Raw genomic sequence first — 26,344 nt, 5'->3', positions numbered from 1 at the left:
TAGGAGCCCCCTCAAACGGCCCATCACAGTGGATGAGTGTGAGAGTGGGAGTGGGAGCAATTTTCTAAGGAATGACTGCAGAGCTTTCATCAGGGTTTTATAGCCAATCTGTGACCCCTCTCCTTCCCTAGAAGTGTAAAGAACCACTGATGGTGTATGAAAAGCCAAGGCAGGAACTTTGGACTTTGTCCTAAAAGTAGTGAGATGCCATTGGAAATCATTAAGCCAAAAAGTAACATGGCCAGATTGTAAAATCTACAGGGCAGGGATTTTTTTTTTTTTTTTTTCCTGTATGCGGGCCTCACACTGCTGTGGCCCCTCCCGCTGCGGAGCATAGCCTCCGGATGCGCAGGCTCAGCGGTCATGGCTCACGGGCCCAGCCGCTCCACGGCATGTGGGATCCTCCCGGACCGGGGCACGAACCCATGTCCCCTGCATCGGCAGGCGGACTCTCAACCACTGTGCCACCAGGGAAGTCCCATTTTTTTTTTTTAGATTCCATATATATGTGCTAGCATATGGTATTTATTTTTCTCTTTCTGACTTACTTCACTCTGTATGACAGTCTCTAGGTCCATCCACCTCACTACAAATAACTCAATTTCGTTTCTTTTTATGGCTGAGTAATATTCCATTGTATATATGTGCCACATCTTCTTTATCCATTCATCTGTCGATGGACACTTAGGTTGCTTCCATGTCCTGGTTATTGTAAATAGAGCTGCAATGAATATTGTGGTACATGACTCTTTTTGAATTATGGTTTTCTCAGGGTATATGCCCAGTAGTAGGACTGCTGGGTCGTATGGTAGTTCTATTTTTTAGTTTTTTGAGGAACCTGCATACTGTTCTCCATAGTGGCTGTATCAATTTACATTCCCACCAACAGTGCAAGAGGGTTCCCTTTTCTCCACATCCTTTCCAGCATTTATTGTTTGTAGATTTTTTGATGATGGCTATTTTGACCAGTGTGAGGTGATACCTCATTTGCATTTCTCTAATGATTAGTGGTGTTGAGCATCCTTTCATGTGTTTGTTGGCAATCTGTATATCTTCTTTGGAGAAATGTCTGTTTAGGTCTTCTGCCCATTTTTGGATTGGGTTGTTTGTTTTTTTGATACTGAGCTGCATGAGCTACTTGTATATCTTGAAGATTAATCCTTTGTCATTGCTTCGTTTGCAAATATTTTCTCCCATTCAAAGGGTTGTCTTTTCATGTTGTTTATAGTTTCCTTTGCTGTGCGGAAGCTTTGAAGTTTCATTAGGTCCCATTTGTTTATTTTTGTTTTTATTTCCATTTCTCTAGGAGGTGGGTCAAAAAGGATCTTGCTGTGATTTATGTCATAGAGTGTTCTGCCTATGTTTTCCTCTAAGAATTTGATAGTGTCTGGCCTTACATTTAGGTCTTTAATCCATTTTGAGTTTATTTTTGTGTATGGTGTTAGGGAGTGTTCTAATTTCATTCTCTTACATGTAGCTGTCCAGTTTTCCCAGCACCACTTATTGAAGAGGCTGTCTTTTCTCCATTGTATATTCTTGCCTCCTTTATCAAAGATAAGGTGACCATATGTGCGTGGGGTTATCTCTGGGCTTTCTATCCTATTCCATTGATCTATATTTATGTTTTTGTGCCAGTACCATATTGTCTTGATTACTGTAGCTTTGTAGCATAGTCTGACGTCAGGGATTCTGATTCCTCCAGCTCTGTTTTTCTTTCTCAAAATTGCTTTGGCTATTCGGGGTCTTTTGTGTTTCCATACAAATTGTGAAATTTTTTGTTCTAGTTCTGTGAAAAATGCCAGTGGTAGTTTGATAGGGATTACACTGAATCTGTAGATTGCTTTGGGTAGTATAGTCATTTTCACAATGTTGATTCTTCCAATCCAAGAACATGGTATATCTCTCCATCTGTTTGTATCATCTTTAATTTCTTTCATCAGTGTCTTATAGTTTTCTGCATACAGGTCTTTTGTCTCCTTAGGTAGGTTTATTCCTAGGTATTTTATTCTTTTTGTTGCAATGGTAAATGGGAGTGTTTCCTTAATTTCTCTTTCAGATTTTTCATCATTAGTGTATAGAAATGCAAGAGATTTCTGTGCATTCATTTTGTATCCTGCTACTTTACCAAATTCATTGATTAGCTCTAGTAGTTTTCTGGTAGCATCTTTAGGATTCTCTATGTATAGTATCATGTCATCTGCAAACAGTGACAGTTTTACTTCTTCTTTTCCGATTTGGATTCCTTTTTATTTCTTCTTCTTCTCTGATTGCCGTGGCTAAAACTTCCAAAACCATGTTGAATAATTGTGGTAAGAGTGGACAACCTTGTCTTGTTCCTGATCTTAGAGGAAATGGCTTCAGTTTTTCACCATTGAGAATGATGTTGGCTGTGGGTTTGTCATATATGCCCTTTATTATGTTGAGGTAAGTTCCCTCTACGCCTACTATCTGGAGGGTTTTTATCATAAATGGGTGTTGAATTTTGTCAACAGCTTTTTCTGCATCTATTGGGATGATGATATGGTTTTTCTCCTTTAATTTGTTAATATGGTTTATCACATTGATTGATTTGTGTATATTGAAGAATCCTTGCATTCCTGGGATAAATCCCACTTGATCATGGTGTATGATCCTTTTAATGTGCTGTTGGATTCTGTTTGCTAGTGTTTTGTTGAGGATTTTTGCATCTATGTTCATCAGTGATATTGGCCTGTAGTTTTCTTCCTTTGTGACATCTTTGTCTGGTTTTCGTATCAGGGTGATGGTGGCCTCACAGAATGAGTTTGGGAGTGTTCCTCCCTCTGCTATATTTTGGAAGAGTTTAAGAAGGATAGGTGTTAGCTCTTCTCTAAATGTTTGACAGAATTCGCCTGTGAAGCCATGTAGTCCTGGGCTTTTGTTTGTTGGAAGATTTTTAATCACAGTCTCAATTTCAGTGCTTGTGATTGGTCTGTTTATATTTTCTGTTTCTTCCTGGTTCAGTCTTAGATGGTTGTGCTTTTCTAAGAATTTGTCCATTTCTTACAGGTTGTCCATTTTATTGGCATATAGTTGCTTGTAGTAATCTCTCATGATCCTTTGTATTTCTGCAGTTTTACCTTGCTCCTTCATCTGCTGTGTGTTCCTCTGTCTTCTCATTTTGCTTAACTTACTGTGTTTGGGGTCTCCTTTTCGCAGGCTGCAGGTTTGTAGTTCCTGTTGTTTTTGGTGTCTGCCCCCAGTGGCTAAGGTTGGTTCCGTGGGTTGTGTAGGCTTCCTGGTGGAGGGGACTAGTGCCTGTGTTCTGGTGGATGAGGCTGGATCTTGTCTTTCTGGCGGGCAGGACTGCATCCAGTGGTGTGTTTTGGGGTATCTGTGACCTTATTATGACTTTAGGCAGCCTCTCTGCTAATGGGTGGGGTTGTGTTCCTGTCTTGCTAGTTGTTTGGCATAGGGTGTCCAGCCCTGTAGCTTGGTTGTTGAGTGGAGCTGGGTCTTAAAGTTGAGATGGAGATCTCTGGGAGAGCTTTCGCTGTTTGATATTACATGGAGCTGGAAGGTCTCTGGTGGACCAATGTCCTGAACTCGGCTCTCCACCTCAGAGGCACAGGCCTGACACCCAGCCAGAGTACCAAGACCCTGTCAGCCACATGGCCAGGTACGTGGAGAGTTTCTTGACTTTTGGGAAGTCTGAGGTCTTCTGCCAGCGTTCAGTAGGTGTTCTGTAGGAGTTGTTCCACATGTAGATGTATTTCTGATGTATTTGTGGGGAGGAAGGTGATCTCCACATCTTACTCCTCCGCCATCTTGAAGGTCTCCCTCAACTCCTAGGTTTTTAACTTGGACACCTCCAGGGGAATGCTTGCCTGGGTGGCTTTGGTATCAAAGGTGCAAACTCAGCCAGTTAGAACACACCTGAAAAATGTTTCTCAAAAACATGTTGCTTTCTATGGATAAATTTGTTGGTTTATATAGTTCAGAATATGGACTATTGATCTATGTTAGGAAGTATCCCCTGACTGATCACGCACTTGCTTTCGAACCCACTAGTTATCTATAAACCAGTGAGACTTCCCAGACCTCACTGGTTGCCCTGAGATTGTATACATTATTAAAGATGTTCTGATGAACTCACTGTAATAAAATTACAGCTCTGAAACTTGTAATAAAACTCTGGTTTACTTTTGAGCAAAGAAGAAAAAGAGAAAAACACTATTAAACCATCAGACCAACTTGTACACCCATCTTGTTTTCTTCCCAGTGTATCCAGACTTGATAGAATTGAGGATAATTTCATTTGAATAGAAAGCATGCCCAAGCAACATTTTTTAAAAAGCTGAATTTTACCAAGTACTTTTTCTTACAGCTACACTGTAAAAAATTCATCTCCTAGATGCAGAAGTTGGTTTTTGTGCTTTGGGTTTTTATGTTGCTATTTCCTTTCCTTTAGAGCAGACCATTTCAAACTTTGCATATCTAAGCAAACCAGTTACTTGAAAAGCAGCCCTACTTATATTCTCAGAGTTTTACTGCTCTATATAGTCAATGTCTTGGTTTAAGCCAAAGGGAATTTGTGGTTTCTGAGATCAGAAATTCAACTACTTTCTAAAATGAAAAGTTAGTGATTAAATTAGCCATTTGTAGACCCAATCTTTGGTTCTAAATGGTACTTAAATGCTTTAATGACATTTCCACTATTTTGTAGTAAAAACATGTCAATGATAATAACCTGTATTTATAACAAAATAACAAAAGAATAATGTTGGAACCTCTACTAGATATTCTAAGTCTTGCTTAAAAATATATATCTTATTCCATTTTCCTCCAAAGAAAGAACAGAGAACATGGAAAAACCTTTCCTCCCATCTAGTGGCTGGAAAATATAAAAATGCCCTCCATGTGTTTCTTGGAATTCCAGGCATTAGGGATTGTCTGACATCTGGTTGTTCCCTCAGTTAAGCAAATATAAATTCTAAAATCTTTACCAAAGCTGAGCCCAATGGAGAAATATATATCTATGATGATTCACTAATCAACTTGTCTTAAATCAATAACATATAAGTCTCATCAAGCAGAAAGAAGGGCCATGGTGCTTCCTAATTCATTAATCTGAACCTACGATTAAAATAATAATAATAATAATAAGGCTGTATGTTTCTGCTAACTGAAAAGGGACTTCAATTCTATTTGCCTCTAAACCAGCCAGTGCCCTAGATCTCTCCTGACCCTTAATTGCCCCTTGTTGGCCCCACACCTTGACAACACTTCTCTCAAGAGCTGGATGTGCTGAATTCACTAAAGAGAGCCAAGAAATTGTCCCTGGGGCTTCCCTGGTGGTGCAGTGGTTGAGAGTCCGCCTGCCGATGCAGGGGACACGGGTTCGTGCCCCGGTCCGGGAAGATCCCACATGCCGCGGAGCGGCTGGGCCCGTGAGCCATGGCCGCTGAGCCTGCGCGTCCAGAGCCTGTTCTCCGCAACGGGAGAGACCACAGCAGTGAGAGGCCCGCGTACCACAAAAAAAAAAAAAAAAAAAAAAAAAAAGAAATTGTCCCTGAAACTGGCTGCATCCAGGGGCCTCAGCTCCTGAAACTTTGAATTCCAGACTCTGATACTGGCAGCAGGGCCTCTGTGCAGGGCTAAACCAGCCCACAGGAAAGCAGGTTTAGACTGGTTATGCAGCAAGAGGGATTAATGCTTGGTCTACCTGTCTTGTCTATGCCTTGTGCAGACGTCAAAATCTCTGCTGAATTGTGCCTATCTCTGATGATTCTCACAGATTCAAAGAATGAATTTTGTGTACAGTCAGCAAAGTTCTGAGAGCTCCAGGAAGAAGAGGAAGGTCAGCCAACCAGTGAAAGCCTTCATCCCTGACAGAAAATGAAAGTTAGATGCCTTTGCTACTTTTATTCTAAAATAAGTTTATTTTGCAACAAATATGCATGAAGTGTCTTAGTAGGAAAGTAAGCTCCTATCACCAAAACCTTTTACTAAATTTGCTGCTCAACTTTTTGAGTCAGTTTACTAAGTGCTAAATTACTGGGTAGGACATGGGTTCACTTTGCCACAAGGAAACAAGGTCACCAGGGCTGCTTTGGGACAGCATTACTTCAAGGCTGAGTTAGAGATGAGACACCCTTTATATTTGTAAAAGAACCACAGCAGCTATTTTGAAAAGAAATAAGCTGTTGTTCTCAAAGGAAAGAGGGTTTTCTTTGCATAATTAAACCGCCCAGGTACTTAGACTACTGTGAAACGTTTTAATTTGTTGTAACCTGTGTGCTAGAATCCCTCTTTAGCTTTATTAAAATTCCCACAAAATTGCATAGCCTGTGTGTGGTGGTGCTTACCCAGGTGTGATTTTTGTGTTAACTTCAATCACGAGGTTGATCAGCTAAGTGTTGGACCAAAACGTACTCTCCCTGTAGAGTTCCTCAAAGCTGGTCCTCCACCCTGTTCTGTTGTCCAGCCCGAGACAGGACTAGGCTGCAGTGCAGGAGCCTGGCTCCCTTCTGAAGGCCGATGTTAAATGCTTCCCCCAAAACTTCAGTTTATCAGCCTGTAACCTGCAGATGATGCTACTAGTCCTCTCCTTATTCTGGAAGAATTTTGATAGACTTAATGATTAGTATCAGATGAATAATAAATGATGAAGTATTATTTTTATTATTTATATAACATGAAATTTAATAATTTTGTTTAAATGGATAGGACCAATAAGTTAAATGTTATAAGTGTGTGTGCTTTCTGGTTAAATAAAGCCAAAATATGAGGTCTTTTTTGGCTCATCTTTTTTTTCTTCATTCAGATCAGTGTAGAAAGGACATCAGTACCTAGAGTGCTTGTTAAAATACAGATTACTAGGCCTGCCTCATTTCTACTAATCAAAATCTCAAGGGGTGGGCCCTATGGAAAACTCCCTGGGTTCTAATGCACACAAAAGATTGAGAACCCAGGACCCCTGATCCAGGCTAAAAGGAGAATCCCTGCTAGACATGCACTTTAGCCAGCAGAAGGCTGTGGGTTGTAACAGAGAAAAATCTGAAGGATCCTGCCTGTCCAGCACTACCTTTTGTGAGACTCTCATCCATTTCTGATTGCCCATAGGCAGCCTCCAAACTGGAATCTTGAATTGGCCTGTAGCACTGGGGCCTGCCAGAGGGGAGCATTTTCCCTTCTCCCAGCATGTTAAGTATACTCACATAAGCTCACTCTGCCACTAAAAGGAGGAGGAGGGGGAAGGTATTGGGTTTATTATATCCTTGATAGAATTGTAGCCTGAGTCACCACAATTTCTTTTAAGAGAATCATATAAAGAGATTAGCTGTCTAGTAGAAGGATTAGGTTTATTTTGTGTCTCTCCAGAGCGTAGATCCAAGACCAAATTGGTGAAAGCTATAGGAGGTCATTTGGACTCAGTATAAGGAGGAACTTTTTAACTCCACAGGTTGTCAAAAATTTGAAACAGCCTGCCTTGTGAGGCAGTGATCCTACCCGCCCCCCAAGCGTTTGAACACAAAGAAGCTTCATATATACTCTAGGAGGCTTTGACTCTCAGAGCAAATTAGTTATGGGGAGTAATTAGTCAATCTGGATCTCAGAAAGAACCATTTTGTTTAAAAGAGGAATTTAGCTCTTAATCGATATTTATAATTTTCATAAACTTAGCCTAAGGTGGCAGGTCCTTTAAGTCTAGAATCTGAATCTGTCTAGATACTTTTTTAGTGAGTTTACCTTCTCTATTAACACCCCCCCTCCCACAATGGATGCTAATAGGTGGAATGTGTATGTCTGATGCAGTTTGTGTGAGGCAGCAGAGAGAAGTTGCTGGGCCTGTGCCCTGGGCTGGGCACACAAAGGAAGAGATCTGCTATCAAGAGGACCTGAGAACCAAGAAAACGTGAACTAGCTGATTTTACACAGCAGAGTTCATATGTGCAACCAGCTATCAAGACTGGAGGCTGTTCAGTGCTATTTACTGGGTGATTTATTGGGATGGGGGGGAAAAAAAAGAACCTCTTTTCTAGTCTATTCATTTCTGTCCTTAATAATAATGGAATGAGTAAACATAAGTTCATCAAGGAGCTGGAACTTCAGGGAAAAGAAGGAAGACTTAGACCCCGAGCTGGGGAGCCTAAGCTTTGGCACACTAGCCATTTCCTCACCCTGCTGGTGCCTGGGTTATCAGTGTGCTTATAAAAATCAGCTGCAGATAGCTTGGAAACTGGGACATTGTTAAATTAACATTTTTGCAGGGGAAGTTTGGCTGTCTGGGGTTTTTCTGTCTTTACAGAAAATGGGTCTAGCTGGAAAGAGACAGATTAGGTTCATGATTGCCACTAGCCTTTGAAGCCAGGCACCAAAACCACACCTTCATTTCCCTTCTTGTAGGTCCCTATGGTATCTGGGTTCTTTCATTCTCCAGCTCACCTCTACCAGGAAGACACTGGACATGTTCATCAGTGTCAGTTACATTCACAGAAGTTCAAAGTTGTGTATATGTTTTTTAAAATAACACTAACCATTAGAGCCAGTTTTCAGTGTGTCTTAAAATTGTCAATTCACGGTTTCAAACCCAACAGTACTGGATCTTGAGAGATTTCCACAGATTCTTATAGTAAAAATAATTCTCAGTCAGAATTCCTTCACCAGTCAGAAGGAAGACCCAGGTGATAAAATGAGAGTTAACACACTGTGCTTTTAGGAGTTAAAGCAAGGTCCTCCCACGGTATGAGTCTAGATTCCGAACAAGCGAAGAAATGCCTTTGTCCCAAATGTATTCTCTTTAGAAATTATTAGTTTATATATATATTTTTAAAAAGGTAATAGTTTCAATGTGATTGTGTGTTTGTGTAATGAGGCCCTGGATGAGACTTGCTATGCAGTTTGCAAGTTTCTGTAGAGGAGGAGGGCCTTAATTAATGGGCTCTTTGGTTTTGCAATGGTAAAGCCAAGATCCTATCCAGAAATGGAGAGACATGAGGTGCTAATCAGCTCACATCACTTCCCCTTGGGTGACTACATCTCTGCAAATAGGGTCTACCTTCTGGGAGTGTCGAAGTTGTTGAGACTGACTCTGGAGGTGGTGGGCTCACAGTGGGGAAGGTGGAGGGTAAACTGATCACTGCAACCTGGCTGGAAGTTGCCGTGAGATTTGCTCAGTAGGGGACCCTGGGAACAAGTCTCACTAAACAGTCTCGTCTGGTCTCAACTGTGCCATGAGGTTCAGCAGTACAAGGGTTTCCCCGTGGCAGGAGTGGTGAGGCAGGCAGATTCAGAGAGCCAAAAACATCTAAGACAGACTGGTGGAGCACAGACCATTCCTTGGGGATTCAAAACTTAGGGACCTGGTATAAGAGTGGGGTTCGTTACTTGTGTACCGCAGGACTCCTGAAGGCTGGAGGAGTCTGGGGCATCTGGATTCCATCTGGATAATTACTAATCGGCTCTAGGGTAAGGAGGCAAATTTAGGTTTTCATCTTTCTGTGAGCAAGGTAGTTAAGGAAAAGGCTAGGGTGCTGGCTGCAGAACCTGGTTGCTGTTTTCTAGACAGGTTGTTTCCCTGCTCTAGCCCTCAGATTACTCAATCTATAACATGTGGATAATAGCGGTACCTACCTAGTGACACAGTTGCGAGGATTAAGCCAGGCAATTCAAGCTAAGTGCCCAGCGTGCGTATAGTCGGTGCTCAACAGGTGTTCATCACTTTTGCTATTTTTTAGCTCTTGGCACGTCCCCTTTCTTAGTCTCAGGAGCTCAGAGTTCCTGTGCTGCTTTTTGCCTACCCCGAGATCCTGCATGGACACCCTCTCCAAGCCTGGGCTGGCACCTGAACCATGCTCCCAACTGCTTCTGTTCTCAGCACCCTCCCCACTCCTTTCCCTCAAGACAGTTTGATGGAAGGGAAGCATCAGATGAAGCTTAATGCGCTGCCCTCCCACATGTGCACTTTAAAACAAAAGCTTGTTTATAAGAAAACTGAATCTCACATAGGGAATGAGATATGAGAAAAGATTGAATAAACAGGGAAGAAGAAAGTCTAAGGAGAACTTCATAGTTGTCTTCAAATATATGTGAGGCCGTCTGGAAATGCAGGAACCACAGATACAATCTGTGTTGTTCCAAAGACAGAACACACAGACCCAGGAGGGAGAAGTGGCAGGGAGGAAGGTTTGGGCTCAACATATTGAAGAATTTCTCCCCCATGCAAGGTGCCTGGCACACGGATTTTAATGTTTTCGTTAGCAATTAGAGCTGCCCATGACTGCTTCTTTTTTTTTTTGAATGAGTGAATGAGTTTTATATGGAATTTTGATTTTTTTGGAAAATTTTAAAAATTCTTTTTAATCTCTATTTTTATTTATTTAGTTTTTTTAAAGAAGATGTTGGGGGTAGGAGTTTATTAATTAATTAATTTATTTTTGCTGTGTTGGGTCTTCGCTTCTGCGCGAGGGCCTTCTCCAGTTGTGGCAAGCAGGGGCCACTCCTCATCGCGGTGCGCGGGCCTCTCACTATCGCGCCCTCTCTTGTTGCGGAGCACAGGCTCCCGACATGCAGGATCAGTAGTTGTGGCTCACGGGCCTAGTTGCTCTGCGTCATGTGGGATCCTCCCAGACCAGGGCTCGAACCCGTGTCCCCTGCATCAGCAGGCAGATTCTCAACCACTGTGCCACCAGGGAAGCCCTATTTTTATTTTTACAGTTTGATGATTTACCACAGAGCAAACACCTAAGTATCTACCACTCATTCAAGAAATAGATCACTGAATTCCCTGGAGGTCCAGTGGTTAGGACTTGGCGCTTTCAGCTGTGGCTCGGGTTCAATCCCTGGTCGGGGAACTAAGATCCCACAAGCGGCGCAGCGCAACCAAAAAAAAAAGATCATTGCCAGCATTCCAGAAATTGCCTTTGTACCTCTAGCAAAGGGCTACTCCTCTCTTCCCCATAAAAGTAACCACTATTCTTTGACTTTTTTATCCGTGACTGCTTCTGACTGTAATGAGTTCCCCATCACTAGAGGTGTTCAAGCCGAGTTGTCCAGGATGTTGCTCTATGGATAAGAATTGAATCAAATGAATATTGAGGTCTCTTCTAGGTGTAAAATTCTATGACACTGTTATTAAAGGTAGAATTTCAACAGAGAGATTTCGGGAGCAAAGCAACATTTTATAAATCATTTTCCCAAAAGGCAATAGAGTGAAGTTGTTAAAGCTGAGGGTTCTGGACTTAGACATTGCCTGGGTTCAAACCCTGGTCATCCTACTTACTAGCTGTGTGACTCTGGGCAAGTTTTTTGCTCTCTCTGTACTTCAGTTTCCCCATCTGCAAAATGCGGTCCATAATAGTGTCTCTATCGCAGAGTTATCGTGAGAACTAAGTGAGTTAATATAGGTAAAGCACTTTGAAGAATGCCTGGCACAAAGAGAGTTAATGCTCAATACTCGTTAGTTACAAGGTATTATCTGATACCCTTGCTACTCTGCAGCTTTTTACGTCTTTTCAGTATGTGAAAGGAAGTCCCTTCTACCATAATTGACCCTGACCTTGTTTTTTCCTAAATCATATGCCAGCCATGGCCACTGTAATTAACCAGTGCACTGTCTATCTCCTGTAGGCAAGCTTTAAAGCTAAACAAGCAGGCAGAGCCTGTGACGCACAGTTTATGAAGGATCCTGCTGATGAAACTCAATCAGGGCCGTGGACACCTTAACCCTGACACATGCCTGGCAAGTGGTGGATGCCCAGTAAATACTTGTTGAATGAACAGATGAACTTGGCAGGGTTCTTATTATTTCCTACATTTTATTTATTTATTTTTGATTCGGTAATTTCATTCACATGACTTAAAATTCAAAAGGAACTAAAGGCTATAGAGTGAAACACATCCCTCCCGCCCTGTCCCCAGTTTTCCTCCCCATAGGTGACTAAGGTAACCACTTTCTCATATGTCTTTCTAGAGTTTATTTTAGGCATAAATAAGTAAACATACTAGCATACGCACGTTGGTTTCTTTCCCTCCTTTTTAAACAAACAGCCACATACACTGTTCCAGGTACGTTTACTGATGTGGTCACAGAAGTGGGGGTGAGCATGGGCGCACTAAGGATGAATTAGAGAAGAAAAAGCTCAGAGACAGAAAATCAACCAGGCAACTCTTGCATCAACCCAGATGTAAAGTGATCAGAGCCTGGGCTAGTATATTAAAGGGGGTAATCAGGGAAAGAATTGTTTGAGTGGGTTTTTTTTTAAGTTTTACACCAGGGTAACTGCCACCACAATCAAGATATAGAGCGTTTCTGTCACCCCTAGAAGTTCCTTCATGTTCCTTTGTAGCTGTGCCCCTCCCTGGGCCCACATACCCACTCCTCTGCTTTGTCAGAGTTTTTCAGCTTCTGTGTTCCAGGCCTACGTGGTGTGGTGGGACCTCCACTCGGCAGAGCTAATCATAGTATTAGTCAACCTCAGTGGCACTTCCTCTGGGCTGGGCGTTCTACTAAGCACCCACTTGTGCTCATCCATTTAATCCCTTCCACACCAAAGGAGGCAGGTCCTGCTGTTATCTCGATTTCTGATGAGACATCTAAGATACAGAGAAGTGAAATCACTTGCCCAAGGTCACACAGCTAGTAGAGCCAGAATTTTGAACCCAAAGCAATGTGAAACTAATCAAGAAAATACTCAAACTCCAACAGAAAGACTTCATTACTATTTAACCAGAGCAAGGGACGGGGGTAAGAATCCTTCGCAGGTTAATATAGAATGGATTTGTCCAGCAGTCTTCAAGTGTGCTTTAAATGGCTGGTAGCCTTTCTTCATGGGCATTAGTCAGTCAGCAGGCAGAGTTTCATTCCCTGGCCTTCGATGTGCACACCCGCCACACTGCTTTCTCCTAAGAAATTACAACATTCAGAACTATCTCTTTATGGCAAAGAACTGGTGTGGTCAGGGTATTACTGAGAAGACAACTATCTCTGCCTATCTATGGGTCCAAGAATATGCATGTCATTCTGAAACCACAAGGAACGTGGTTAAGTCCCCTGGTCACATCTCTCAACAAAGATTTATCTGTTTTGCTGTTGCCTCCAAAGAGCTTCCCTCCTGGACTAAGATGTTAATTCACGGTGATGTCTACTAATGGGCCTTCCCTAAAGAGGAGCCTATTAAAGGAACTAATTACATTGAAGGTTCAGAAAACTTCCCAGCATAATGAAATGGCTCCCCAGCTGTAATAGCCTGAGAAAGAAACCACCGATCTAAATCCTGAGACAAGTTCCTATAAAGTGAGAGGCAAGTTTGCTCAGGTAACTACAGACCCTAGGAGAAACAAGATAGTGAAAATGTTAACAATGAAACCAATTTTCACTCACTGATGGGGTTTTATTAAATATAGATCATGTTTTTCCAAAAATTTCAAGTTCTTTATTACCGCCTCTTTTATGAGACCTATGTTTGCCACTTATTAATACTACCAATTAACATTAAAATGCAATTTTAATGTTTTTTTTAATAAGAAAATAGTTCTCTCCAGTCAACATAGAATAAAAGATAATGGAGTTAGGATGGATTATGTGGCACTCAAATTCAAGAGAAAGTGGTAGAATTATCCTTTCTGGAAGTCTAGATTGGTTTCAATGCAGTGTTGCCTAAAGCCCGGGGAGTAGATTAGGTGACTTTCTGGTCTCTTATTCCTCTGTATGGCCTGCTTGTACACTGTCCAAATCTCCAGAAATGACAATAGCAGAAGAAAAAAATAATGGCAGAAGATTAACTGTAGTGCTAGGGATTGTGCTAGTTACTGATAAACCACCAATTTGTTGGTTTCCAGGTAGACTGAGGAGGGTAGCGTAATGTGGAGAACTGGCTAGCAATTTGGCAGAATCTGGGTTTTAATTTTAATCTTGGTTCTCCCTTTATTTCTGGACAAGTCATTTATCTCCTCTCTTCTTCTGTTTCATTAGCTGCAAAATGCAGATGGTGACCCACCTAGGGTTTTTAACAGCCAGGAGGTAGATGCAAGGGGTGGTGACAGCCCACGCTAAATCTGGCCTTGTGCCTGGAATCCCTCTGCCTGGGCTCTGGGGTAGTTTGGAGGAGGAAAGGAGAGCTCCCTTGGGGGCCCAGCCCATTCACCACTGGTTCTAGAGAAGGCCTGATCCCCAGGAGCCAGGGGAGACCATACCAGTCCTCTGGCCCCTCCTCCAGACGTTAAGGTTACTGTTGAGCAAAAGTGAGACTTATCTGAACCTAGTCTACCGTCAACTATAACATGGGCTTCACTTGGAATGAACTCAGCCTTAAGGTTGGGGCCCAGGGGAAAGGTTTTTTAAAATTATTATTATTAACGAAACTCATTTACAATTATGGTATACATAGAACAGTCATTTACATGCTATAAACTCTTTAGGAGATTATGGTGGTGATACACTATGTAAACTAACTTTGAAAAGTTACAGAGGTTGCAAGATGATTAAACACCTTTCACTCTCCTGCTATTTGGATTTTAAGTGTTTCTTAGAATGGGCAAGTGACATAAAATCTAACCTACTTCTAGCTAAAAGTCTAACAGTTCTGATGGAAACTGTTAAACCAATTCTGCAACCAAAAGACAAACGGCTTAAAACTGCCAGGTATCAGTATTATTGTATTATTCCCTTTAACAAAAACTTATAACTGAAATTTATAGGTAAGAATTTACAGTAAGCAGCAGGTACTTGGAAACTTGTCAGTTAAGGTTTCCCATTAGAGAACTTCTGCTGTAAGCTTTTTAAGCCTCTAAAGTCAGAAGAAAGAAAAAAGAACTTTCACAATTAGTTTCTAAGGAAATTATATAAAAGTCATAATAACTAAGAGAAAAGTTTTAGACTGTCATTTCCAACAGGACATGCCCTCCTAAAGAAAAACACATTTTTTTTTTTTTTTGGAGAAGGCTGTATATAAATAACAATCAAAATCTATATTCTTGATATATTTCTAAAGAAAATAGTTAACTAAATCTCTTTAAAGTGATTTTATTTCCTGCTGCTCCCCCAACCTCCTCAAAATTGAGGATACAACAAATATTTGCATAGGTTTATTATTCACATTTAATCATGAATAATTCACTTTGTACAGACAGCTGGGTAAACAAGAGATTTGGAGTTTCCTTTTTCTAGAATATTTTTCCCTTGGCTGAAAGGAAACAGCATCAGTGTGGTTTTATATGGTTTTCAGTGCCATCCTGTCCTCCCTCCCTCGAGCAGGAGGCATCCCCTCTTTTATGCTTTTTTTTTTCCATTTCTTTCTTTCTGTCAGTTATTGGGCTACACCTCACAAACACTTTTTTTTTTTTTTAATTATGGAATGAAAAATGAGCTCCACCACTCAGTACTTTGGTCTGCAAGACAATATCAAGTATATGTTCACGGACCTGCTTTTGTGTAGATACTCTCACAGTGTTGGGAAAAGATCCTTCTGAGCTCGTCCTACCTCATCATTAGATCCTTCACCTTCTATCACTCATTAACAATTTCACAATTATTTGACTATCTACCACAAAGCCGGCTCTCATTTCCCTCTTCTCCTCCCGGGCCTACGTGAGGAAGTGAAGCACGCATCACTGCACACAGGTTTATCCAGGGCATTTCAACCTGGGCAAGGGGGTATAATTTACCAAAGGTCAAGGATCTTTCCAGTTCTGTGAACGTCACCAACCAAACTGTGATAGTATAACTTGTGGTTTAGAAGAGAATTAGGCTTGCTGTATGTAATTCAGCTATGACCAAATTGGGGGTGGGGGGTGGAGGGAGGTCACAGTATACCCTTGAGAAATCCCTGCTCTTTGTCATGACCTGGCAAATTAAGAATTTTAGCCACCCAACAAATGCCATGCGTCCACCCTAACTGCATTAGTTGAGCACAAAACATGGGCATAGGGATGTATGTATCCTCTCTTCAGCAACACATATCATAAAATATGAATGCCATAGAAGTATGGCCAAGAGCATTCCAGAGAAAATTAACCACGATTTGAGTTAATTAAAAATTATTGTTTTCTTCATTCAACAAAAGTGCTTACCATGTGCTAGACATTTTCTAAGCACTTTACACACATAAACTCTTTAATTCTTATAACAACCCTATGAAATAGGTACAACCCTTATCCCCATTTTACAGATCAGGAAAATGAAGCACAGAGAAATCAATCAAGTCATTTGCTTAATGTCACCACAGGAAGTGGTAGGGCCAGGACTCGAACCAGGCAGCCTAGCTCCAAAGTCTGTGCTTTCAATAACCATGCTGTACAATGAGTATAAATACCTGCTTATGGTAAAAAGTTTAGAAAAGTAAGAAAAACATAAAGAAGAAAAAAAATTACCCATAGTCCCACCACCCATTTTTGTGTATTTTCTTTGTGTATGTGTATTTGTGTGTGTGTACAAAAGCATTTAATTTAGTGGAATTTCTCATCTACCCCCCTCTCTCTTTCAATTAGCTATACCTTACGAACATTCTCCCATAGAAAGATATTACTTTGATTGCACAAACAATTGTCTTAGTCTACTTTGTAAATACCAGCCCAGCCAAGTTTGGAAGCACTTATTTATGATTGGTGGGGTAGAGTAGGGGGCTGCTGATTTAGTAGAGGCCTTATTTCCCTAAACTCAAAGAGCTTCCCTGAAAATGGGCACAGAATGGTTTCTTTTAAGTGACCTGAAAAAATGTGTTGTGTCTAGAAACATAGCGTGACTTTTCCCTTCAAAGCATTTCATGTTGTGTCCACTTCATATTGTTCAGTTTCCTTAGGGGCGGGGCAGGGGGAGTGAGTCTGGGTGCAAAGAAAAATGTAGGCTAGTCAACAGGAAACCTGAAGTCCCTGAAACAGCACAGTGGCTACTAATCACACCCTGGCAGGGCTGCTTTCTCTTTGACAGGTGTTGCAAAAATAATAATAAATGTTCGAAAGAACCATTTACCTGGTAAACAAAACTGTTATTAAAAACTGGTGTTATACGCCAGGACACTGAAGAACAGTCTCTGAAGCCAAGACAGTAGTGGTCATTGCTATGACCGGTGACAGCTTTGGGCCAAGTCACATGCCATCCCGTCAGCAGCCAGGGAGGTAAACAGCACAGCTATGTGCCTGCCGACCTAACCTCAAAACCTCTCAGGAGCACAAGGAAATTGGCTTGAAAAGACTGTTTCTCTTTTTTTTCCTCCTTGTTAATTGAATTTCTAGCACTAATTAAAGCAGCAGAAACAGAAAACCATATACAAAAGGGGAAGTCAAAGAATGACCCCCGTTTCTGAAAAAAAACGAGTCATCCAGTCATTAGAAACACAGTTGCATCAATTCTCACTCTTTCCTTGAGCTGTTTTACCCATTTGCAGGTGAGGCAGTGGAGAGCAGGGCCGAGGGCCAAGCTTTTCAGAGGGCCCTCTCTGGGAATTACTTTCATATGCACATAAATTTCCACAATAAGTACCTTCTGGAGTTCGCATACAACGAAGTTACTCTTCCAAGCTTCCTGCCCACTGTTCTAACTTGAGTTGTGCTACCAGAAAATCAGGTGAGTATCTCAACTGCTAAGTCAAACTTGGCTTTTTCTGGAAACTGGAACTCACTAACTTGAGCCCCTAAATCCACCCCCCACCCCGCCCCGTCTTCCCTTTAAATTACCTCTTACCCATAGTCACTGGTCCTAGGTCCCCTTGGAGCTGTTGAGGCAGGAGCTGTCTGAAATTTAAGATTCAATACCAGGCAGCCAGATGGATCAAAAGAAATTTTTCTTTGACCCTAAAACTAAGGTCAAATCTGTTTTTCTTTCCGTTGCAAGTGTTTTGAAAACTTCTTTCTGTCTGAGTCTTCTAATCCTGGGGGAATGACAAGGCATTGGGACTAAACTAATCAGCTCTTCTAACCAACAACCTACTAGGGATGGAGGGTCACCACTTCTCCCAGATCCCATAGAGCCTCCTTCAAGGGAGGGGTTGATCTGGGGAGAAGTGAGTGGTGAGGACCAGACTAACAGCCTGTCTCTGGAGAGGACCTGAGCAGACAATAATCACAACGCAGGACAACACAGAACGCACCTTTATGTAGGATTTACAGAGTGCCTCTAACGTATATCATTTCTTTGAAGTTTCATATCTGTCTCGTGAGGTGGGTAACGACCACTGCCCACAGCCCGGAGAGGTTGTGTCGGCTGCCCGGATCACAACATTCACGTAGAACCTGGGTCTGAGGGTTGCAAGGCGTGCATGGTGGCCTTGCTCTCCCCCACCCTCCATCTCCTTGGTCCACACCTTGTTCAGCTCAATATAGGGCCTTCACTGCAGTCAAAGGCTGTCTTTCTCTAAGGCACACTGATCAGTTAAATGACTCTGTTAAACGGTGAACGTCTGGTCTTGGTGACCCTCTACCCCATCCTGAAGGCTTCTCTCCTATGACCTCGGCCACCTCCCATTCTCCCAGGACTCCCTGAGGCAATACCACAGCAGGCCTGCCCGCCTGCGTAACCACTTGGGCCTTGAACCTAGACCTTTTCTCCCACAATTAAACCCACTTACTCTGCATCTCATCTCTCCAAGCCCTACCAGGGGGGCAATTTGTGCTAAGAGACTACGCGCTGGCAATGGTATAACATTCTAACACCCCAAACCGCCCGGGGACCACTTGCTGGCTGTGTGTGTTTGGGCAAGTAATTCAGCACCCACCCACGAATGTCACCTGTAAAATGCACATAACAGTTGTTTACAAGTGAGGATCAAGTGAAATCATTTGGAATGTCATGTAATCAACTGAATTCCTTCTCTTCCCCTCAACCCTTCTTTCTCTCCTAAAGCAAATCTCAGGGCAGTGTCCTCTCTCACCCAGTTTACAGTAGCAGCCCTTTGACCAGTCTCTCTGCCTCCAGACATGACCCCACCACACACCCTCCACCTTGGCTAAAAGAATCCTTCCCGAGAATGAGTATGAACAGAGTTTTGTTTGTTTGTTTGTTTTTTTCTGGTATGCGGGCCTCTCACTGTTGTGGCCTCTCCCGTTGCAGAGCACAGGCTCCGGACGCGCAGGCTCAGCGGCCATGGCTCACGGGCCCAGCCGCTCCGCGGCACGTGGGATCCTCCCAGACCGGGGCACAAACCCGTGTCCCCTGCATCGGCAGGCGGATTCTCAACCACTGCGCCACCAGGGAAGCCCAGTATGAACAGATTTATCCTACCTAAAACTTCCAGTGGCTCCACAGGGCCTCAGAGTCAAGTCCAGACTCCCCAGCGCAGCCCGTGTGCCCTGCGTGCTCAGCCTTTGCCCCCCTCACCAGCATCCCGGTGCTCAGTGCCTGGCGGGCATGTGCCATGCTCTCCTCTTCCTGCAGGGCGGTGAGCAGGCTGTTTGCCTACAGCCCTCTCTCCCAGTGGCCTTTCTCATTTCTATTCATTCTTTAGTTTAAGCATCATTTCCTCTAGGAAATCTTCCTGAGTTGGGTCAGATGCCTTCCCCTGTGGCCCTGTCCTCTCCTTCTTCTCATCCTGGCACCTAGAACACACTGTAACTGCCTGGCCGCCCACCCCTTGCTTGCTCCTAACTCTGGGGCTGAGCAAGCAAGAGAGGGGTGAATATTCACCCTGGCACCTTTCCTGAAATACATAAGGCAGTCAATTATTTTAAGTATGTTACTCTTACTTGAAAATACTTGCATTTCAAAATGCCCACCCTTTTCTTTGCATCTCAAAATCCACTCAGCCTTCAATGCCTTATCCCAAATAAAAGAGTAACTTTGGAATATTAAGTCTAGCCAGTGAATATAGTATTTTTTAATCTAAATGAAAAAGGGGGGGCTCATATGATAATACTATGACAAGATAAATTAGTGTTAATACTTCTATGGCGGGGCTTCCCTGGTGGCGCAGTGGTTAAGAATCCGCCTGTCAATGCAGGGGACACGGGTTCAAGCCCTGGTCTGGGAAGATCCCACATGCCGCGGAGCAACTAAGTCCGTGCACCACAACTACTGAGCCTGCAATCTAGAGCCTGTGAGCCACAACTACTGAGCCCACGAGCCTAGAGCCCGTGCTCTGCAACAAGAGAAGCCACCGCAATGAGAAGCCCGCACACCGCAACGAAGAGTAGCCCCTGCTCACTCTGCAACTAGAGAAAGCCCGCGCATAGCAATGAAGAGTAGCCCCCGCTCACCGCAACTTGAGAAAGCCCGCACACAGCAACGAAGACCCAACGCAGCCAAAAAAGTAATTATAATAATCCTTCTATGGCATATTCATACAAATATCTCAATCTATTCTTATAACACTCCTATGGATTGGACTCATATTTTACAGGATATGTTAGTTATGACTCTACAATTGCAAGTGGCAAAACCCATCCTGAGTTAGTTTAAGCAAAAAAAAAAAATTGGAGAGTTTGCTATACCCATGCAGGGGTGGAACCCAAGGCTCATAGTCAGAGGTTGCAAAGGGATTAGACTTAGAAACTGCAAAACCTTTAGAAACCCAAGGTTACTGGGGTCTTGTTTCTGCTTCTTTCTACACATACAACCCATTCTTCTCTCTCTTCATAATGGCTCTTTCTGATACCCAGTCCATTGGCCAAAGATGGCTGCCCATGGCCCAAGGTCAACAGTCACAGGCCCAGCTACATAGGGAGGCTGAGAGGCTGCCCCTTGGATCCAGGCACTGGTCCTCCCGGGAGAGGGTCTGATGGCCCAGCTGAGTCGGGGAGGGGGAGTGTGGACCACAACGACTGGGAGGGGTGGGAATCACACCACACAGAGGCCCATTCTCCCGACCCTGTGGCAGTGAGGAGAGGGGCTAGGAGGGGAGGAAAATGCCCAAAGAAAGGGGTCCCCTACGAAGAGATTAAGGGACTTGTCTGAGAGCAAATGAGGCCCAGACGGAGCCAAGATGAGAGAACAGGTGTCAGACACTGGCTTTGCCTAAAGGTCTACAATCATGTTTTAAAATCAAGAATCAGAAATATTGAGACTAGGCAGAATTATGACATACGGACCAAGATATGCATTCTACAGTGCACGTGTGACACTAAATATACGTACTAAACACCCATTTACAGAAATGGCCTGTCAGCAGCATGGCAGGAGGGACATTCAAAGCTCTATGGAAACCTTTTGCCAGAGCTTAAAATTAAATTAAAACAACCTTATGTTAAATCCCAAACAAGAGGCTTCCCTGGTGGCACAGTGGTTAAGAATCCTCCTGCCAATGCAGGGGACACGGGTTCTAACCCTGGTCCGGGAAGATCCCACATGCCGCAGAGCAACTAAGCCCATGCACCACAACTACTGAGCCTGCGCTCTAGAGCCCATGAGCCACAACTACTGAGCCCATGTACCACAACTACTAAAGCCCGTGCACCTAGTGCCCGTGCTCCACAACAAGAGAAGCCACCGCAATGAGAAGCCCGCGCACTGCAACAAAGAGTAGTCCCGGCTCACCGCAACTAGAGAAAGCCCACACACAGCAACGAAGACCCAACTCAGCCAAAAATAAATAATAAAATAAATTAATTAAAAAAAAAAAAAACCAAAGAGAATTCAAAACCAATTAAGTTTATAAAACAATCATGTTTAAAACTCAACAGTAATTTCAAAAACACATTTAGTTAATTCATTTAACTTCAGTAGAAGTGTTTTTTTAATACTGATCCTATTGGTTTTAAATTTGCTTTTAAGAATTCTGTAGACACTTAGAAGCAAAAGAGATTAAGCAAGTAGAGGTGGGAACCTGCCCTGAATTTCCTCTTAGCTGTGCGCCTTGCACCCATCCACCTGGGAGTCTCCACTGTCCCTCTATGAAACCCTGGCTTTCTTCTGAGCAAGGGTGCAGCCCTGTTCGAAAAATCTGTGGTCTAGCCCAGATGGACGAATGAGGCCTAGAGCAGTGGTTGTCAAACTTGAATATAGAAAAACACCTGGGGAGCTTTTCAGAAATACAGATTCTCAGACTCCACTCCCAGAGACCAGATCCAAGGAGTCTGCAGTCCTCCCAGGGAGCCCAGCCAGTTCTGACTGGGGGGCTGCTCCAACCCACTTCAGCAGGAGCCATCATTCCTAGGCCACTAGCTGCTGAGCCAGAACTGAGACCCAGGTTTCCTGATGTCCAGTTCAATGCTTTTCCCACCATACTCCACCGACTCTCCAACTCTTCAATTGTTAAAATACAAACTTCACTATTTTAAAAAAGACCAGAATCAGACAACAATGAATGGATAAACAAAATGTGGTATACACATACAATGGAATATTATTCAGCCTTAAAAAGGAAGGAAATTTTGACACACACTACAACAGGGATGAACCTTGAGGACACTATGCTAAGTGAACTAAGCCAGTCAGAAAAGGACATTTACTGTATGATTCCACTTATATGAGGTACTTAGAGCAGTCAAAATCACAGAGTCAGAAAGTAAATGGTAATTTTCAGGGGCTTTGGGAGAGAGGAATGGGAGTCATAGTTCTTTTGTTTTTTGGGGGTTTTTTTGCGGTACGCGGGCCTCTCACTGTTGTGGCCTCTCCCATTGCGGAGCACAGGCTCCGGACACACAGGCTCAGCGGCCATGGCTCACGGGCCCAGCCGCTCCGCGGCATGTGGGATCTTCCCGGACCAGCGCACGAACCCGTGTCCCCTGCATCAGCAGGTGGACTCTCAACCACTGCACCACCAGGGAAGCCCGGGAGTCATAGTTTAATGGGTACAGTTTTAGCTGGAGAAGATGAAAAAGTTCTGGAGATGGATGCTGATGATGGTCGCACAACAGTTGTGAATGTGCTCACTGCCACAGAACTGTACACTTAAAAATGGTCAAGAGAGTAAAATTTTGTTATGTATTTTACCACAATTAAAAAAAAAGGAATCAAAATTTTCTCTGTCCTCCAGCAGATTTCACTTACCATTTTGTGGATGGGAAGACACATGTACAAATCAGCTGGCTTCTGGATGGGGGCTCTGGATATTAAGGTCAACCAACTGCTTTAATCGTGTGCCTTCAGCCACCCCCAGAATGGTCCTCTCTCACAGTCACTCCCAAGGTGCTGCCTTTTTTTTTTTTTTTTTTTTTGCGGTATGCGGGCCTCTCACTGCTGTGGCCTCTCCCGTTGTGGAGCACAGGCTCCGGACACGCAGGCTCAGCGGCCACGGCTCACGGGCCCAGCCGCTCCGCGGCATGTGGGATCCTCCCGGACCGGGGCACGAACCCGCGCCCCCTGCATTGGCAGGCGGACGCTCAACCACTGCGCCACCAGGGAAGCCCGGTGCTGCCTTTTGATGTTGCTCTGAAGTTCTGCGTCAGCACCTGCTCAAGCCTCAGCCTAACTAACACCTGCTGAGGGAGTGACAGAGGCCCTCGGGTCATGGAGGCTCGCCCCAGAGGAAACGAGGGAGGGAAAAGTGGACGCTGGAAAGTAACTCTGGAAACGGTGACAGTGGTCCTGAGCACACATGAAGTGAAGGCCAGGGAAAGCATTAAGATGGGAAACTCTGTGGTCTTTTGCAAGAACCTCTGTAGCATCGCAGCTTCCTAGGAATATGGAGGAAGGTCGTGAAGCACGGGGTAGAGATCACTGGAAAATAGGCTTCCTGCCGCCTGGGCAGACTTTCGGACCTTCCTCTCGTGATGCTCAGCCTAACCTTGCGCAAAACCCTCTCCCAACAAGGTGTGCAGATTGAGTTGACCCCTGAAAGCCTGCATCCACTTATGCCCAGAGACTAGCCCTTCACTGGAACTTCAGCCTAAGCTGAACAACCAATTGCTGAGAAGTTATAGGAAAGGGCAAAGCTGAAAATCCATGAGTCCTACGTAAGTCCTTGGCGACAGCTGGGAACCCAAATTCCATTCTTAGTGGAGAAAAGGGGCCTGAATTGCCTTGAGCAAGAAGGGAGAGCAAGGAAGGAGGGGAAAAAGAAACAGGGGAGAGGTCAGGACTGACACTGGGGTGAGTTTTCTCTCCCTGCCCTGAGTTCACATGGTGGTCGTAAGTTCACGGTGTCAGGCAATTTCCCAAACATTTGGGGAAGTTACTCATGAAGAAGAAGCCACGTCCAGACAGCTCATTGGGAAATGTGGACAGTCAGTGCCTGGGTGGTTCTCACACTAATCTGAGATTTATTAAGGCTTGGAAAGCAAGCAGCAGAGAGAGTTTTTACAATGAGAGTCATCGGCAGGCATTTCGATAGAGAAGAAAGTTTCTCTTTGGTCTGAAGGAAGTGGCAGGCCCCCGGGGGACTAGGAAGGCGGGAGCAGGGGCTCCTTTTGTGAGTGGAGTGGCAGAATCATTCCCTTCTGAGTACCCTCCCTTGCAGGGTACAAGATTTTCAATTGCAGTTGGGAGGAATTGGACTCAATGATCTAAAAGAGCTAACTTTTCTCCCCAAATATTGTGTGATGTGGCATCAGCACCTCAGCCAGATTCTGATGCTGCTCGGGGGGAAGTTAAACAGGTGGATTTCACTTTATAACACTGACTTTTTCTTTCAAAGTTATACGGAAATTAAGTTGTTTTAAATCTACAAAGGTAGGGCTTCCCTGGTGGCACAGTGGTTAAGAATCTGCCTGCCAATGCAGGGGACGTGGGTTCAAGCCCTGGTCCGGGAAGATCCCACAGGCCGTGGAGCAGCTAAGCCCATGCGCCACAACTACTGAGCCTGTGCTCTAGGGCCCGCAAGCCACAACTACTGAGCCCGCGTGCCACAACTACTGAAGCCCACTCATCTAGAGCCTGTGCTCCGCAAGAAGAGAAGCCACCACAATGAGAAGCCTGTGCACTTCAAGAAGAGTAGCCCCCCGCTCACCGCAACTAGAGAAAAGCCCGTGCGCACCAACGAAGACCCAGCAGAGCCAAAAATTAATTAATTAATTTTTAAAAATTAAAAAAATAAATCTACAAAGGTAGTGAAAGAAACCCTACTGGAAATCTTTCATAAATCTAAATATGTTTCTGAAAGGTGATTAAACACTTCTGAAATATTTTGCACGTTGCTCTGAATTTTGATTCGTCTCCTTTGCCGCTGCAACATTCAGGATGTTGTAAATGTTGTAGTTTGATCATCTGTCACTACCTATCTTGATTTCCCAGAATGTTACATCAACCAGATTGGTGTCCCTTAGTCAATGATCCAGTAAGTCTATAGCTTCCTTGGGACTTTACAGTATATCAATACTTTACCAAATTTTTCTTTTACCAAAAAAAAAACCAACCTAAAAAAAAAATTTTCCAAACACACTGGAAGACCAGCCGGCCCTAGATCACAGCTCAGGCTGAAGTTCCAATAATGGGCTAGTCTCTGAGCATAAGTGGATGCTGGTTTCAGTGGTCAACTCAATCCACACACCTCATTGGGAGAGGGTTTGGTACAAGGCCAGGCTGAGCACCATGAGAGGAAGGTCTGAAAGTCTGCCCAGGTGGCAGCAGCAAGACCTGAGGAGGGATGCGGTTAACGAATTCCACAAGGACCCATAGCATAGAGAGGCCTAGAATGTGGAGGGACAGCGCCATGGAGGGGGCCCCCTTCCAGCTAGCTCTTGAGGGGAGGTAGAGGTCTGGATACTCAGAGTCAGGCAGGAAAAACCTTTCCTACAGAGGTATGAGGATAGAGGTACACTTGGGGACAGAAAATGGACTGATGTGGCAGGGTTTCTGGAAAGGTTAGATCCTGGAAACGTTTCAGAAGAAATTAAGAATTAAAGGTTTGTAAACACTTATGAGAGAACAGTAATTGTTAGGAATCACTAAGCATGGATTCACTAAGAACTAGTCATTTCCTGTTTCTTATAAGATTACTAGACTGGTAAACTAGAGGGTGTTGTCAAAGGGATCCTTGCCATTGGCTGGAAGTTTCTATGGTCCTGTGCAGGAAAGGAACAGAAGGCCCTGAGTTCTAATGTGTATCTCATTTCAGTAGGCACCTGACATAGTTGGGCTCAATGAGATGCTAGTCAAGAGCATGGTTTGTATGAGAAAACATTCATTCCCAAAGGCAGCTGGTGATGGATTGATGGTAGGATGGAGGACAGACTCTGGTACTGACAGGGGCTCCATGTTTGGCCCTTTTTTCCATCTCCATCAATGTTTGCCAACAGCATAAGGAAACACACAGGCTGCATCTATCAGAATTTCAGATAATGTAATACCGGAAGGGGAAAATAAATGTATTCGTTGATATATCAGAAAAAGGTCTTTGGGGACTAGAATGATGTCAAAAACAAGCAGCAGAAATACAATAGATATTAAGGGTAAAATGCTGCCTCCATCGTCAAAAAATCAACTTCTTAAGAAGCAGATGGAGAAATATGTCTCAGCAACAGATGATGCAAGAAGAGACACAGGGCTTTTGGTTCACCGCTAGTGACCTAACAGTGCAAC

At 43.7% G+C, this 26,344-nt stretch overlaps 1 protein-coding gene across 2 annotated transcripts in view; it reads left to right on the top strand.

The window, feature by feature from the left end:
• The window catches only part of HORMAD2 (HORMA domain containing 2), a 74,470-nt gene extending 68,486 nt beyond the window's left edge, over positions 1-5,984 (top strand). The window contains exon 11 of one of the 2 annotated variants that reach the window (XM_065890025.1): positions 5,756-5,984. In XM_065890025.1, coding sequence (XP_065746097.1) covers positions 5,756-5,860 — 105 coding nt within the window. In that variant the 3' untranslated portion in view covers positions 5,861-5,984. The remainder of the gene's footprint in view (positions 1-5,755) is intronic. The other variant, XM_065890024.1, reaches the window with a different exon arrangement.
• Positions 5,985-26,344: the final 20,360 nt, after the last annotated feature.

The sequence above is a fragment of the Phocoena phocoena genome, chromosome 13, assembly GCF_963924675.1.
Source record: "Phocoena phocoena chromosome 13, mPhoPho1.1, whole genome shotgun sequence".
NCBI lineage: Eukaryota > Metazoa > Chordata > Mammalia > Artiodactyla > Phocoenidae > Phocoena > Phocoena phocoena.
Note: the sequence above shows the minus strand (reverse complement) of the source record. Positions and strands in the feature narration are given on the sequence as shown.